Below are 17,374 nucleotides of genomic sequence, written 5' to 3'. Positions count from 1 at the left end.
GCTTTAATTTACGTTAAAGTTACCTTTGTTTTTCCAACTTGCCACTCAGTTTTAGGTAATCCAAGGGAGGTGAGAATGTTTTTAACAGCATCACTAGAGTTGTCAACTAAGTTGTCTGACAAGATGGCATATTTACTGAGAAATATTTCTATTGGGACATGCACAGGGTAGCCCTGAAACCAAGAACATTTAAATAAAACCTGTATCAATCAAAGCAATAGGGAATTCCTGAGAAAGAGGCAAAATTATCTTAAATGAGATGAGGATAATTAAATAAAAGTCCTATGCCATACCTCCCGTTTGATGCGGATGATGTCCAGCATGCCCGAATACTTGAGCTGGAGCAGCACTTCCTTGTCCTGGTAGTCATTGGGACGTTTGCCAGAGTTGGGCTTCAGGCATCTCACATACCTACAATACAGGCAGCAAGAACAGAGCTTCACTACCCAACAGGCACTACATGGACAAGCTTACATACCTACAATACAGGCAGCAAGAACTGAGCTTCACTACCCAACAGGCACTACATGGACAAGCTTACATACCTACAATACAGGCAGCAAGAACTGAGCTTCACTACCCAACAGGCACTACATGGACAAGCTTACATACCTACAATACAGGCATCAAGAACTGAGCTTCACTACCCAACAGGCACTACATGGACAAGCTTACATACCTACAATACAGGCAGCAAGAACTGAGCTTCACTACCCAACAGGCACTACATGGACAAGCTTACATACCTACAATACAGGTAGCAAGAACTGAGCTTCACTACCCAACAGGCACCACATGGACAAGCTTACATACCTACAATACAGGCAGCAAGAACTGAGCTTCACTACCCAACAGGCACTACATGGACAAGCTTACATACCTACAATACAGGCAGCAAGAACAGAGCTTCACTACCCAACAGGCACTACATAGACAAGCTTACATACCTACAATACAGGCAGCAAGAACTGAGCTTCACTACCCAACAGGCACTACATGGACAAGCTTACATACCTACAATACAGGCAGCAAGAACTGAGCTTCACTACCCAACAGGCACTACATGGACAAGCTTACATACCTACAATACAGGCAGCAAGATCTGAGCTTCACTACCCAACAGGCACTACATGGACAAGCTTACATACCTACAATACAGGCAGCAAGAACTGAGCTTCACTACCCAACAGGCACTACATGGACAAGCTTACATACATACAATACAGGCAGCAAGAACTGAGCTTCACTACCCAACAGGCACTACATGGACAAGCTTACATACCTACAATACAGGCAGCAAGAACTGAGCTTCACTACCCAACAGGCACTACATAGACAAGCTTACATACCTACAATACAGGCAGCAAGAACTGAGCTTCACTACCCAACAGGCACTACATGGACAAGCTTACATACATACAATACAGGCAGCAAGAACTGAGCTTCACTACCCAACAGGCACTACATGGACAAGCTTACATACCTACAATACAGGCAGCAAGAACTGAGCTTCACTACCCAACAGGCACTACATGGACAAACTTACATACCTACAATACAGGCAGCAAGAACTGAGCTTCACTACCCAACAGGCACTACATGGACAAGCTTACATACCTACAATACAGGCAGCAAGAACTGAGCTTCACTACCCAACAGGCACTACATGGACAAGCTTACATACCTACAATACAGGCAGCAAGAACTGAGCTTCACTACCCAACAGGCACTACATAGACAAGCTTACATACCTACAATACAGGCAGCAAGAACTGAGCTTCATCTCTTGCTTCACTACCCAACAGGCACTATATGGACAAGCTTACATACCTACAATACAGGCAGCAAGAACTGAGCTTCACTACCCAACAGGCACTACATGGACAAGCTTACATACCTACAATACAGGCAGCAAGAACTGAGCTTCACTACCCAACAGGCACTACATAGACAAGCTTACATACCTACAATACAGGCAGCAAGAACTGAGCTTCACTACCCAACAGGCACTACATGGACAAGCTTACATACCTACAATACAGGCAGCAAGAACTGAGCTTCACTACCCAACAGGCACTACATAGACAAGCTTACATACCTACAATACAGGCAGCAACAACTGAGCTTCACTACCCAACAGGCACTACATAGACAAGCTTACATACCTACAATACAGGCAGCAAGAACTGAGCTTCACTACCCAACAGGCACTACATAGACAAGCTTACATACCTACAATACAGGCAGCAAGAACTGAGCTTCACTACCCAACAGGCACTATATGGACAAGCTTACATACCTACAATACAGTCAGCAAGAACTGAGCTTCACTACCCAACAGGCACTATATGGACAAGCTTACATACCTACAATACAGGCAGCAACAACTGAGCTTCACTACCCAACAGGCACTACATAGACAAGCTTACATACCTACAATACAGGCAGCAAGAACTGAGCTTCACTACCCAACAGGCACTACATGGACAAGCTTACATACCTACAATACAGGCAGCAAGAACTGAGCTTCACTACCCAACAGGCACTACATGGACAAGCTTACATACCTACAATACAGGCAGCAAGAACTGAGCTTCACTACCCAACAGGCACTACATGGACAAGCTTACATACCTACAATACAGGCAGCAAGAACTGAGCTTCATCTCTTGCTTCACTACCCAACAGGCACTACATGGACAAGCTTACATACCTACAATACAGGCAGCAAGAACTGAGCTTCACTACCCAACAGGCACTACATGGACAAGCTTACATACCTACAATACAGGCAGCAAGAACTGAGCTTCACTACCCAACAGGCACTATATGGACAAGCTTACATACCTACAATACAGGCAGCAAGAACTGAGCTTCACTACCCAACAGGCACTACATGGACAAGCTTACATACCTACAATACAGGCAGCAAGAACTGAGCTTCACTACCCAACAGGCACTATATGGACAAGCTTACATACCTACAATACAGGCAGCAAGAACTGAGCTTCACTACCCAACAGGCACTACATAGACAAGCTTACATACCTACAATACAGTCAGCAAGAACTGAGCTTCACTACCCAACAGGCACTACATGGACAAGCTTACATACCTACAATACAGGCAGCAAGAACTGAGCTTCACTACCCAACAGGCACTACATAGACAAGCTTACATACCTACAATACAGTCAGCAAGAACTGAGCTTCACTACCCAACAGGCACTACATGGACAAGCTTACATACCTACAATACAGGCAGCAAGAACTGAGCTTCACTACCCAACAGGCACTACATGGACAAGCTTACATACCTACAATACAGGCAGCAAGAACTGAGCTTCACTACCCAACAGGCACTACATGGACAAGCTTACATACCTACAATACAGGCAGCAAGAACTGAGCTTCACTACCCAACAGGCACTACATGGACAAGCTTACATACCTACAATACAGGCAGCAACAACTGAGCTTCACTACCCAACAGGCACTACATGGACAAGCTTACATACCTACAATACAGGCAGCAAGAACTGAGCTTCACTACCCAACAGGCACTACATGGACAAGCTTACATACCTACAATACAGGCAGCAAGAACTGAGCTTCACTACCCAACAGGCACTACATAGACAAGCTTACATACCTACAATACAGGCAGCAAGAACTGAGCTTCACTACCCAACAGGCACTACATGGACAAGCTTACATACCTACAATACAGTCAGCAAGAACTGAGCTTCATCTCTTGCTTCACTACCCAACAGGCACTACATGGACAAGCTTACATACCTACAATACAGGCAGCAAGAACTGAGCTTCACTACCCAACAGGCACTACATGGACAAGCTTACATACCTACAATACAGGCAGCAAGAACTGAGCTTCACTACCCAACAGGCACTATATGGACAAGCTTACATACCTACAATACAGTCAGCAAGAACTGAGCTTCACTACCCAACAGGCACTATATGGACAAGCTTACATACCTACAATACAGGCAGCAAGAACTGAGCTTCACTACCCAACAGGCACTACATAGACAAGCTTACATACCTACAATACAGGCAGCAAGAACTGAGCTTCACTACCCAACAGGCACTACATAGACAAGCTTACATACCTACAATACAGGCAGCAAGAACTGAGCTTCACTACCCAACAGGCACTACATGGACAAGCTTACATACCTACAATACAGGCAGCAAGAACTGAGCTTCACTACCCAACAGGCACTACATGGACAAGCTTACATACCTACAATACAGTCAGCAAGAACTGAGCTTCACTACCCAACAGGCACTATATGGACAAGCTTACATACCTACAATACAGTCAGCAAGAACTGAGCTTCACTACCCAACAGGCACTACATGGACAAGCTTACATACCTACAATACAGGCAGCAACAACTGAGCTTCACTACCCAACAGGCACTACATAGACAAGCTTACATACCTACAATACAGGCAGCAAGAACTGAGCTTCACTACCCAACAGGCACTATATGGACAAGCTTACATACCTACAATACAGGCAGCAAGAACTGAGCTTCACTACCCAACAGGCACTACATGGACAAGCTTACATACCTACAATACAGGCAGCAAGAACTGAGCTTCACTACCCAACAGGCACTACATAGACAAGCTTACATACCTACAATACAGGCAGCAAGAACTGAGCTTCACTACCCAGCAGGCACTACATGGACAAGCTTACATACATACCATGGATTGGTCAGGTCCAGGACATCCACCAAGGCATTAAGCTGATGTTTAAATGTATCCCCAACAGTAGGCTTGCTGCGAGCTGTGCGGGATATAGTTTGTCTGCCTTGTAAAATTTCAAGCCTCACACCTAGAAGATCCTAGAAGAGAAAACACACAAGCTAGTCTGTTAACTTATGCTAAATGGTGAGAGCAAAAACATAATAGCTAGAGTACCCACCTGGAAGCGTGTGAGATCTTTAACAAAACAGTTTGTAGATGTGTGCATTAGTTCAAACAACTGGTCTTGCTGTGTGTCTTTATTTTTATCAAGAAAGCCATGGATGTTGTATACAACGACACCAGCGTAGTGTTGGATGCCAAACTCAATCTCCCAGTTGCGCCGATCACCTTTAATGTAATACTCATGCTCCTCCAGTTCCTGGTGCTGTTTGCTCAAATAAGACTTGTCTGTACCCTGAAAAACAATTCATGTAAAAGTTAACGTTGCTTTACTGTAATATTAGAGGGAAGTTTAATCAGAATAATGAAGTATTGAGTGTCAACATGTGTCTTATAATATTCAGCCTGCCTTTATTTCTGGGTGTTTCACAGCCATTGTCCTAACAAGAAGAACATTCTGCAGCGGGCTGGTATTTCCAGCTAAGAGCATCATACGCCCAGACTTAACTGGTCAAACAACTTACCTGTAGAAAACTTCTCATCTAACAACTTACCTGTAGAAAACTTCTCATCTAACAACTTACCTGTAGAAAACTTCTCATCTAACAACTTACCTGTAGAAAACTTCTCATCTAACAACTTACCTGTAGAAAACTTCTCATCTAACAACTTACCTGTAGAAAACTTCTCATCTAACAACTTACCTGTAGAAAACTTCTCATTTAACAACTTACCTGTGGAAAACTTCTCATCTAACAAGTTACGTATAGAAAACTTCTCATTTAACAACTTACCTTTGGGAAACTTCTCATCTAACAACTTACCTGTGGAAAACGACACTCCTCGTCTAACATCTTGAGAACACACTTAGGTGGTTTCTCTATCAGCTCGACACACCTGCTGTTGTCAGTGAAAGTAATGTGGGAAAACTCTATCTCCTCCAGACGGTACTGTAAGAAATAAGATAAATGTAAGCGCCGGTGTCCTCAAATTGTAAGCGTCGAATAGTTTTCACTTTAGGAATAAAGATCCCTGAAATAAATATCTCAGATTAAATATCTCACTCGAAAGATTTCCCTAAACTGAGAAAATTTCAATTGGAATGGATAGTTTTGTCATATTACAATTAGATTGCATTATCAAACAATTTTTCATAGGCTTGCTGAACATGAGACAATAATACCAGTGAGGATGGCCAAAACCAGGAAAAAAAACCAATGGTTTTACAGAATGATGCAGTGGGCCCTATCACTTTTTATTAAAAAATACTTAATGTGTGTTGATCACTAAAGTGGCAACTCTTCAGATATACATAAATCACAGCTGCTCTCATCGTTATGACAAAACAGGCTGTTTAAGGCCAGGACCAGCTTTAGTCATGGTTCAACTAAAAGATTCTAACAAAATTGGTATCTGGACGTGCCAGTAGCTAAAAGGGCCTAACAAAATATCTAGAAGTGAATCTATCAAACGCTAAAGGTGGGTGTGCCAGTCAATAAAAAATTATATCTAAAATGCTTAAATAAAACTTACAGTTTCCTGCTCTAGAGCAAACACATAGTGATTGAAGAAACGATGAAGTTTTTCATTGGTGAAATTTATACACAGCTGTTCAAAACTATTGGTCTGAAAAATACATAGTTAGTAATAAATTTTTAAAAAATAGAACACAAGTACATTAAGTCAATAGACCCCATGTACATTAAGTCAATTGAACACAAGTACATTAAGTCAATAGAACAGAAGTCAAGTACATTAAGTCAATAGAACTGAAGTCAAGTACATTAAGTCAATAGAACAGAAGTCAAGTACATTAAGTGGGGTGAAGTAGAAAACCTGTCCACTGATATAGTTGTAAACATACAAGCAGTACTTGGTTACACAATAGCAATACATCATGATTAGGAAAACTAAAAATGTATTTGAGTTACTCCTGAAATCTTCATTGAGCACTATGAGATTAATATGTAATGAGTGGCATAAAAATGGAGAAAGCTGTTACCTGTCTCTCTTCACAAATACACAATGTAACAATTGTTTTGCATTTTTAAAGATACGGCATTGGTGAACTCAGTAATCAGAGTAGACTATTCTTTTTTTTACTTCCAAATGAAAATGTCATAAAATTATTCATTATTGCACTGTCTTCAATTATACAAGTATATATCCCCAATTTTTAAAAAACTGGTTACAGGGTTCTAGCTTGAGAGTCAGACATGTTGATGGACTGAAGGCAGAAAAATGTGTCAATAGACTTTATTCTTACCTCAAAATTTTCAAAGCCGAAAATATCCAAGATTCCAATAAAATATTTCTCATGGGCTCCAGGGTTGGTACATTTATTGATAGCATCGACTAACCAGGCAAATGTTCGGGAGTACAGTGCTTTTGCCATTGCATGACGGTTTTCAATGGCCTGAAACAGTATTTCATTGGCATTAATGAAACCATACATTACATCAACTAGCGTTGTTTTACCAGACTAGTTCTGTACCAATAGCACTAGTACAACAGGTCTAGTTCTGTACCAATAGCACTAGTACAACAGATCTAGTTCTGTACCAATAGCACAAGTACAACAGGTCTAGTTCTGTACCAATAGCACTAGTACAACAGGTCTAGTTCTGTACCAATAGCACAAGTACAACAGGTCTAGTTCTGTACCAATAGCACTAGTACAACAGGTCTAGTTCTGTACCAATAGCACTAGTACAACAGGTCTAGTTCTGTACCAATAGCACTAGTACAACAGGTCTAGTTCTGTACCAATAGCACTAATAAAACCGGTCTAGTTCTGTACCAATAGCACTAGTACAACAGGTCTAGTTCTGTACCAATAGCACTAGTACAACAGGTCTAGTTCTGTACCAATAGCACTAATACAACAGGTCTAGTTCTGTACCAATAGCACTAGTACAACAGGTCTAGTTCAGTACCAATAGCACTAGTACAACAGGTCTAGTTCTGTACCAATAGCACTAGTACAACAGGTCTAGTTCTGTACCAATAGCACTAGTACAACAGGTCTAGTTCTGTACCAATAGCACTAGTACAACAGGTCTAGTTCTGTACCAATAGCACTAGTACAACAGGTCTAGTTCTGTACCAATAGCACTAGTACAACAGGTCTAGTTCTGTACCAATAGCACTAACACAACAGGTCTAGTTCTGTACCAATAGCACTAGTACAACAGGTCTAGTTCTGTACCAATAGCACTAGTACAACAGGTCTAGTTCTGTACCAATAGCACTAGTACAACAGGTCTAGTTCTGTACCAATAGCACTAGTACAACAGGTCTAGTTCTGTACCAATAGCACTAGTACAACAGGTCTAGTTCTGTACCAATAGCACTAGTACAACATGTCTAGTTCTGTACCAATAGCACTAGTACAACAGGTCTAGTTCTGTACCAATAGCACTAGTACAACAGGTCTAGTTCTGTACCAATAGCACTAGTACAACAGGTCTAGTTCTGTACCAATAGCACTAGTACAACAGGTCTAGTTCTGTACCAATAGCACTAGTACAACAGGTCTAGTTCTGTACCAATAGCACTAGTACAACAGGTCTAGTTCTGTACCAATAGCACTAGTACAACAGGTCTAGTTCTGTACCAATAGCACTAGTACAACAGGTCTAGTTCTGTACCAATAGCACTAGTACAACAGGTCTAGTTCTGTACCAATAGCACTAGTACAACAGGTCTAGTTCTGTACCAATAGCACTAGTACAACAGGTCTAGTTCTGTACCAATAGCACTAGTACAACAGGTCTAGTTCTGTACCAATAGCACTAGTACAACAGGTCTAGTTCTGTACCAATAGCACTAGTACAACAGGTCTAGTTCTGTACCAATAGCACTAACACAACAGGTCTAGTTCTGTACCAATAGCACTAGTACAACAGGTCTAGTTCTGTACCAATAGCACTAGTACAACAGGTCTAGTTCTGTACCAATAGCACTAGTACAACAGGTCTAGTTCTGTACCAATAGCACTAGTACAACAGGTCTAGTTCTGTACCAATAGCACTAGTACAACAGGTCTAGTTCTGTACCAATAGCACTAGTACAACAGGTCTAGTTCTGTACCAATAGCACTAGTACAACAGGTCTAGTTCTGTACCAATAGCACTAGTACAACAGGTCTAGTTCTGTACCAATAGCACTAGTACAACAGGTCTAGTTCTGTACCAATAGCACTAGTACAACAGGTCTAGTTCTGTACCAATAGCACTAGTACAACAGGTCTAGTTCTGTACCAATAGCACTAGTACAACAGGTCTAGTTCTGTACCAATAGCACTAGTACAACAGGTCTAGTTCTGTACCAATAGCACTAGTACAACAGGTCTAGTTCTGTACCAATAGCACTAGTACAACAGGTCTAGTTCTGTACCAATAGCACTAACACAACAGGTCTAGTTCTGTACCAATAGCACTAGTACAACAGGTCTAGTTCTGTACCAATAGCACTAGTACAACAGGTCTAGTTCTGTACCAATAGCACTAGTACAACAGGTCTAGTTCTGTACCAATAGCACTAGTACAACAGGTCTAGTTCTGTACCAATAGCACTAGTACAACAGGTCTAGTTCTGTACCAATAGCACTAGTACAACAGGTCTAGTTCTGTACCAATAGCACTAGTACAACAGGTCTAGTTCTGTACCAATAGCACTAGTACAACAGGTCTAGTTCTGTACCAATAGCACTAGTACAACAGGTCTAGTTCTGTACCAATAGCACTAGTACAACAGGTCTAGTTCTGTACCAATAGCACTAGTACAACAGGTCTAGTTCTGTACCAATAGCACTAGTACAACAGGTCTAGTTCTGTACCAATAGCACTAGTACAACAGGTCTAGTTCTGTACCAATAGCACTAGTACAACAGGTCTAGTTCTGTACCAATAGCACTAGTACAACAGGTCTAGTTCTGTACCAATAGCACTAGTACAACAGGTCTAGTTCTGTACCAATAGCACTAGTACAACAGGTCTAGTTCTGTACCAATAGCACTAGTACAACAGGTCTAGTTCTGTACCAATAGCACTAGTACAACAGGTCTAGTTCTGTACCAATAGCACTAGTACAACAGGTCTAGTTCTGTACCAATAGCACTAGTACAACAGGTCTAGTTCTGTACCAATAGCACTAGTACAACAGGTCTAGTTCTGTACCAATAGCACTAGTACAACAGGTCTAGTTCTGTACCAATAGCACTAACACAACAGGTCTAGTTCTGTACCAATAGCACTAGTACAACAGGTCTAGTTCTGTACCAATAGCACTAGTACAACAGGTCTAGTTCTGTACCAATAGCACTAGTACAACAGGTCTAGTTCTGTACCAATAGCACTAGTACAACAGGTCTAGTTCTGTACCAATAGCACTAGTACAACAGGTCTAGTTCTGTACCAATAGCACTAGTACAACAGGTCTAGTTCTGTACCAATAGCACTAGTACAACAGGTCTAGTTCTGTACCAATAGCACTAGTACAACAGGTCTAGTTCTGTACCAATAGCACTAGTACAACAGGTCTAGTTCTGTACCAATAGCACTAGTACAACAGGTCTAGTTCTGTACCAATAGCACTAGTACAACAGGTCTAGTTCTGGGGTCCCTAGTTCTGTACCAATAGCACTAGTACAACAGGTCTAGTTCTGTACCAATAGCACTAGTACAACAGGTCTAGTTCTGTACCAATAGCACTAGTACAACAGGTCTAGTTCTGTACCAATAGCACTAGTACAACAGGTCTAGTTCTGTACCAATAGCACTAGTACAACAGGTCTAGTTCTGTACCAATAGCACTAACACAACAGGTCTAGTTCTGTACCAATAGCACTAGTACAACAGGTCTAGTTCTGTACCAATAGCACTAGTACAACAGGTCTAGTTCTGTACCAATAGCACTAGTACAACAGGTCTAGTTCTGTACCAATAGCACTAGTACAACAGGTCTAGTTCTGTACCAATAGCACTAGTACAACAGGTCTAGTTCTGTACCAATAGCACTAGTACAACAGGTCTAGTTCTGTACCAATAGCACTAGTACAACAGGTCTAGTTCTGTACCAATAGCACTAGTACAACAGGTCTAGTTCTGTACCAATAGCACTAGTACAACAGGTCTAGTTCAGTACCAATAGCACTAGTACAACAGGTCTAGTTCTGTACCAATAGCACTAGTACAACAGGTCTAGTTCTGTACCAATAGCACTAGTACAACAGGTCTAGTTCTGTACCAATAGCACTAGTACAACAGGTCTAGTTCTGTACCAATAGCACTAGTACAACAGGTCTAGTTCTGTACCAATAGCACTAGTACAACAGGTCTAGTTCTGTACCAATAGCACTAACACAACAGGTCTAGTTCTGTACCAATAGCACTAGTACAACAGGTCTAGTTCTGTACCAATAGCACTAGTACAACAGGTCTAGTTCTGTACCAATAGCACTAGTACAACAGGTCTAGTTCTGTACCAATAGCACTAGTACAACAGGTCTAGTTCTGTACCAATAGCACTAGTACAACAGGTCTAGTTCTGTACCAATAGCACTAGTACAACAGGTCTAGTTCTGTACCAATAGCACTAGTACAACAGGTCTAGTTCTGTACCAATAGCACTAGTACAACAGGTCTAGTTCTGTACCAATAGCACTAGTACAACAGGTCTAGTTCTGTACCAATAGCACTAGTACAACAGGTCTAGTTCTGTACCAATAGCACTAGTACAACAGGTCTAGTTCTGTACCAATAGCACTAGTACAACAGGTCTAGTTCTGTACCAATAGCACTAGTACAACAGGTCTAGTTCTGTACCAATAGCACTAGTACAACAGGTCTAGTTCTGTACCAATAGCACTAGTACAACAGGTCTAGTTCTGTACCAATAGCACTAGTACAACAGGTCTAGTTCTGTACCAATAGCACTAGTACAACAGGTCTAGTTCTGTACCAATAGCACTAGTACAACAGGTCTAGTTCTGTACCAATAGCACTAGTACAACAGGTCTAGTTCTGTACCAATAGCACTAGTACAACAGGTCTAGTTCTGTACCAATAGCACTAACACAACAGGTCTAGTTCTGTACCAATAGCACTAGTACAACAGGTCTAGTTCTGTACCAATAGCACTAGTACAACAGGTCTAGTTCTGTACCAATAGCACTAGTACAACAGGTCTAGTTCTGTACCAATAGCACTAGTACAACAGGTCTAGTTCTGTACCAATAGCACTAGTACAACAGGTCTAGTTCTGTACCAATAGCACTAGTACAACAGGTCTAGTTCTGTACCAATAGCACTAGTACAACAGGTCTAGTTCTGTACCAATAGCACTAGTACAACAGGTCTAGTTCTGTACCAATAGCACTAGTACAACAGGTCTAGTTCTGTACCAATAGCACTAGTACAACAGGTCTAGTTCTGTACCAATAGCACTAGTACAACAGGTCTAGTTCTGGGGTCCCTAGTTCTGTACCAATAGCACTAGTACAACAGGTCTAGTTCTGTACCAATAGCACTAGTACAACAGGTCTAGTTCTGTACCAATAGCACTAGTACAACAGGTCTAGTTCTGTACCAATAGCACTAGTACAACAGGTCTAGTTCTGTAGCATCAGATGACATTTTAAAAAGTGAGACAGTGGATATAACAGAGGAATTTTAAAATGCAAGTTTTCAAACGTGAAAGGGAAGTGCTGGTTATATTACATTTGTGTATTTAAAAGGGTGTATTTGTTTGGCACAAATATTTTACCTCTTGCAGTTTAAATGGAATGCTGGTTATGGTCCCCCGCACTTGAATTTGTCTGAACAAAGAAATATCCTGAAAAGGTTTGAGTTCAATGCCGACTAGCTGACAAACTTTGTGCAGAATCACTTGGTCCTCTGGTGCAAATTCACTTTTTTCTTTATCTCCATCTGGTCCCTGGAACTGTAAGTTCCCCAGCAACAGCACAGCAGACAAAACACAGAACAGGCCGTGGGCCATCTCCTCAGTTATACCTAATACATTCATGGCCAGACGCAGGTTGTCAAACATAGCCGAGTCATTGACACCCTCCAGTGAGTAGCAGCCACTCTGATTCAAGTAGCAGTAGGACTGGGCATTGGCCAACATGTAGGTCTCTGCCAGCTGAGGACAGGCCTGGGCAGCAGCCAGAAGTTGGTAGAATACATGGTAGTTCCTTTCCTGGCCACTCTGAAATGTGATCCTAGACTGCTCCAGTAGGTAGTCTTGTACAATACACCCTTTGATTTGGGTGCCAGAGAAACAAACCTGCATAAACTTGCCAAATCTACTGGAATTGTCATTGCGCACTGTTTTTGCATTGCCTGAAAAAAAGTGTACAAAATTGAAATAAAAATAAAATCAGAAATCATCACTGTGACTTTTAAAGAGGGTTAAGTAGGCTACTTTGGAATAGACCTAAAATGTTACTTGAGTGCAACTAGCACTATACAACATAAAGACAAGCGCTTTCAACATGAAGACAAACAATCTAAGAAATAAAGACAACCACCTACAAATTTAAATATAACTACCTAAAACATAAACACAAACATACCAAATGCCTCCAATACTGTGTTAGCCTCCAAAATCTGTTGCTCTGTCCAAAATGAGGTGTGGTTAGTTACAGAACACAAATACTGTAAAATAAACTTTGTTGTCTCTGTCTGAAAAATATTTTTTTAGACTTAAGTCAAAAACCATCACTCACCTTTCCTGCCCCACCCCTCCCACCTTTCCTGCCCCACCCATCACCCACTTTACCTGCCCCACCCATCATCCACCTTTCCTGCCCCTCCCATCACTCAACTTTCCTGCCCCACCCATCACTCAACTTTCCTGCCCCACCCATCTTTCCTGCCCCACCCCTCCCACCTTTCCTGCCCCACCCACCTTTCCTGCCCCACCCATCACTCACCTTTCCTTCCCCACCCATCACTCACTTTTCCTGCCCCACCCATCACTCACCTTTCCTTCCCCACCCATCACTCACTTTTCCTGCCCCACCCATCACTCAACTTTCCTGCCCCACCCATCTTTCCTGCCCCACCCACCTTTCCTGCCCCACCCACCTTTCCTGCCCCACCCATCACTCACCTTTCCTTCCCCACCCATCACTCACTTTTCCTGCCCCACCCATCACTCAACTTTCCTGCCCCACCCATCACCCACCTTTCCTGCCCCACCCACCTTTCCTGCCCCACCCATCACTCACCTTTCCTTCCCCACCCATCACTCACTTTTCCTGCCCCACCCATCACCCACTTTTCCTGCCCCACCACTCACAGCTTTCCTGCCCCACCCATCACCCATCTTTCCTGCCCCACCCCTCTCACCTTTCCTGCCCCTCCCATCACTCACTTTCCTGCCCCACCCATCACCCACCTTTCCTGCCCCACCCATCACAACTTTCCTGCCCCACCCATCACTCAACTTTACTGCCCCACCCCTCCTACCTTTCCTGCCTCACCCATCACTCACCTTACCTGCCCCACCCATCACCCACCTTTCCTGCCCCACCCATCACTCAACTTTCCTGCCCCACCCATCACTCACCTTTCCTGCCCCACCCATCACAACTTTCCTGCCCCACCCATCACTCAACTATCCTGCCCCACCCCTCCAACCTTTCCTGCCCCACCCATCACTCACCTTTCCTGCCCCACCCATCACAACTTTCCTGCCCCACCCATCACTCAACTTTCCTGCCCCACCCCTCCTACCTTTCCTGCCTCACCCATCACTCACCTTACCTGCCCCACCCATCACCCACCTTTCCTGCCCCACCCATCACTCAACTTTCCTGCCCCACCCATCACTCACCTTTCCTGCCCCACCCATCACAACTTTCCTGCCCCACCCATCACTCAACTTTCCTGCCCCACCCATCACTCACCTTTCCTGCCCCACCCATCACAACTTTCCTGCCCCACCCATCACTCAACTATCCTGCCCCACCCCTCCAACCTTTCCTGCCCCACCCATCACTCACCTTTCCTGCCCCACCCATCACTCACCTTTCCTGCCCCACCCATCACTCACCTTTCCTGCCCCACCCATCACTCACCTTTCCTGCCCCACCCATCACTCACCTTTCCTGCCCCACCCATCACTCAACTATCCTGCCCCACCCCTCCAACCTTTCCTGCCCCACCCATCACCCACCTTTCCTGCCCCACCCATCTTTCCTGCCCCACCCATCACTCACCTTTCCTGCCCCACCCATCACTCACCTTACCTGCCCCACCCATCACCCACCTTTCCTGCCCCACCCATCACTCAACTTTCCTGCCCCACCCATCCCACCTTTCCTGCCCCACCCATCACCCACCTTTCCTGCCCCACCCATCACTCACCTTTCCTGCCCCACCCATCACAACTTTCCTGCCCCACCCATCACTCAACTATCCTGCCCCACCCCTCCAACCTTTCCTGCCCCACCCATCACCCACCTTTCCTGCCCCACCCATCACCCACCTTTCCTGCCCCACCCATCACCCACCTTTCCTGCCCCACCCATCACTCACCTTACCTGCCCCACCCATCACCCACCTTTCCTGCCCCTCCCATACCACCTTTCCTGCCCCACCCATCACCCACCTTACCTTACCTGCCCCACCCATCACCCACCTTTCCTGCCCCACCCATCACCCATCTTTCCTGCCCCACCCATCACACAACTTTTCTGCCCCCCCCCCCCACTTTTCCTGCCCCACCCATCACTCAACTTTCCTGCCCCACCCATCACTCACCTTTCCTGCCCCACCCATCACAACTTTCCTGCCCCACCCATCACTCAACTATCCTGCCCCACCCCTCCAACCTTTCCTGCCCCACCCATCACTCACCTTTCCTGCCCCACCCATCACAACTTTCCTGCCCCACCCATCACTCAACTTTCCTGCCCCACCCCTCCTACCTTTCCTGCCTCACCCATCACTCACCTTACCTGCCCCACCCATCACCCACCTTTCCTGCCCCACCCATCACTCAACTTTCCTGCCCCACCCATCACTCACCTTTCCTGCCCCACCCATCACAACTTTCCTGCCCCACCCATCACTCAACTTTCCTGCCCCACCCATCACTCACCTTTCCTGCCCCACCCATCACAACTTTCCTGCCCCACCCATCACTCAACTATCCTGCCCCACCCCTCCAACCTTTCCTGCCCCACCCATCACTCACCTTTCCTGCCCCACCCATCACTCACCTTTCCTGCCCCACCCATCACTCACCTTTCCTGCCCCACCCATCACTCACCTTTCCTGCCCCACCCATCACTCACCTTTCCTGCCCCACCCATCACTCAACTATCCTGCCCCACCCCCTCCAACCTTTCCTGCCCCACCCATCACCCACCTTTCCTGCCCCACCCATCTTTCCTGCCCCACCCATCACTCACCTTTCCTGCCCCACCCATCACTCACCTTACCTGCCCCACCCATCACCCACCTTTCCTGCCCCACCCATCACTCAACTTTCCTGCCCCACCCATCCCACCTTTCCTGCCCCACCCATCACCCACCTTTCCTGCCCCACCCATCACTCACCTTTCCTGCCCCACCCATCACAACTTTCCTGCCCCACCCATCACTCAACTATCCTGCCCCACCCCTCCAACCTTTCCTGCCCCACCCATCACCCACCTTTCCTGCCCCACCCATCACCCACCTTTCCTGCCCCACCCATCACCCACCTTTCCTGCCCCACCCATCACTCACCTTACCTGCCCCACCCATCACCCACCTTTCCTGCCCCTCCCATACCACCTTTCCTGCCCCACCCATCACCCACCTTACCTTACCTGCCCCACCCATCACCCACCTTTCCTGCCCCACCCATCACCCATCTTTCCTGCCCCACCCATCACACAACTTTTCTGCCCCCCCCCCCCCCCACTTTTCCTGCCCCACCCATCACCCACCTTTCCTGCCCCACCCATCACCCACCTTTCCTGCCCCACCCATCACTCAACTTTCCTGCCCCACCCCCCCCCCCCCCCACCTTATCTGCCCACCCGCCCCACCCCTCCCGCCCCACCCCTCCCCCATCTTTCCTGCCCCACCCATCACTCACCTTTCCTGCCCCACTCTCTCCACTAATAATGCAACTCTGGTTGATGTTTGAACTGAACAGATTTTGATACGCAGCTTCAGCTATAGCAAAGACATGTGGCTCCACTTGGCTGATCTTCTGACCACTGTATGCACTCACGTGTGTCTGCTCATAACATTTGATGGTCTTGTAAGGGTTGACTGCCACCAGGATAGAGCCAGTAAATGTCTAGGTAAAGTTAAGGCTGTCAGGCTGTCACAAACTGGGGGAGTCAGGCTGTCACAAACTGGGGGAGTCAGGCTGTCACAAACTGGGGGAGTCAGGCTGTCACAAACTGGGGGAGTCAGGCTGTCACAAACTGGGGGAGTCAGGCTGTCACAAACTGGGGGAGTCAG

General features: G+C 45.3%; 1 protein-coding gene across 5 annotated transcripts in view; it reads right to left on the bottom strand.

The window, feature by feature from the left end:
* LOC131943931 (unconventional myosin heavy chain 6) overlaps positions 1–17,374 on the bottom strand; it is a 63,134-nt gene that overhangs the window by 40,767 nt on the left and 4,993 nt on the right. For all 5 annotated transcript variants that reach the window (XM_059304304.1, XM_059304305.1, XM_059304307.1 and 2 more), the window contains exons 3-12: positions 17,001–17,207; positions 13,480–13,588; positions 12,669–13,246; positions 7,168–7,317; positions 6,435–6,527; positions 5,726–5,851; positions 4,960–5,196; positions 4,740–4,879; positions 294–411; positions 24–173 (exon numbers count right to left, since the gene is read on the bottom strand). In XM_059304304.1, coding sequence (XP_059160287.1) covers positions 24–173; positions 294–411; positions 4,740–4,879; positions 4,960–5,196; positions 5,726–5,851; positions 6,435–6,527; positions 7,168–7,317; positions 12,669–13,246; positions 13,480–13,588; positions 17,001–17,207 — 1,908 coding nt within the window. The remainder of the gene's footprint in view (positions 1–23; positions 174–293; positions 412–4,739; positions 4,880–4,959; positions 5,197–5,725; positions 5,852–6,434; positions 6,528–7,167; positions 7,318–12,668; positions 13,247–13,479; positions 13,589–17,000; positions 17,208–17,374) is intronic.

This window comes from Physella acuta, unplaced genomic scaffold, assembly GCF_028476545.2.
Source record: "Physella acuta isolate Inbredline_101_S28 unplaced genomic scaffold, ASM2847654v3 ptg000473l, whole genome shotgun sequence".
Taxonomy (NCBI): domain Eukaryota; kingdom Metazoa; phylum Mollusca; class Gastropoda; family Physidae; genus Physella; species Physella acuta.
The sequence above is the reverse complement of the archived record's forward strand: the minus strand, read 5'-3'. Positions and strand labels throughout refer to the sequence as shown.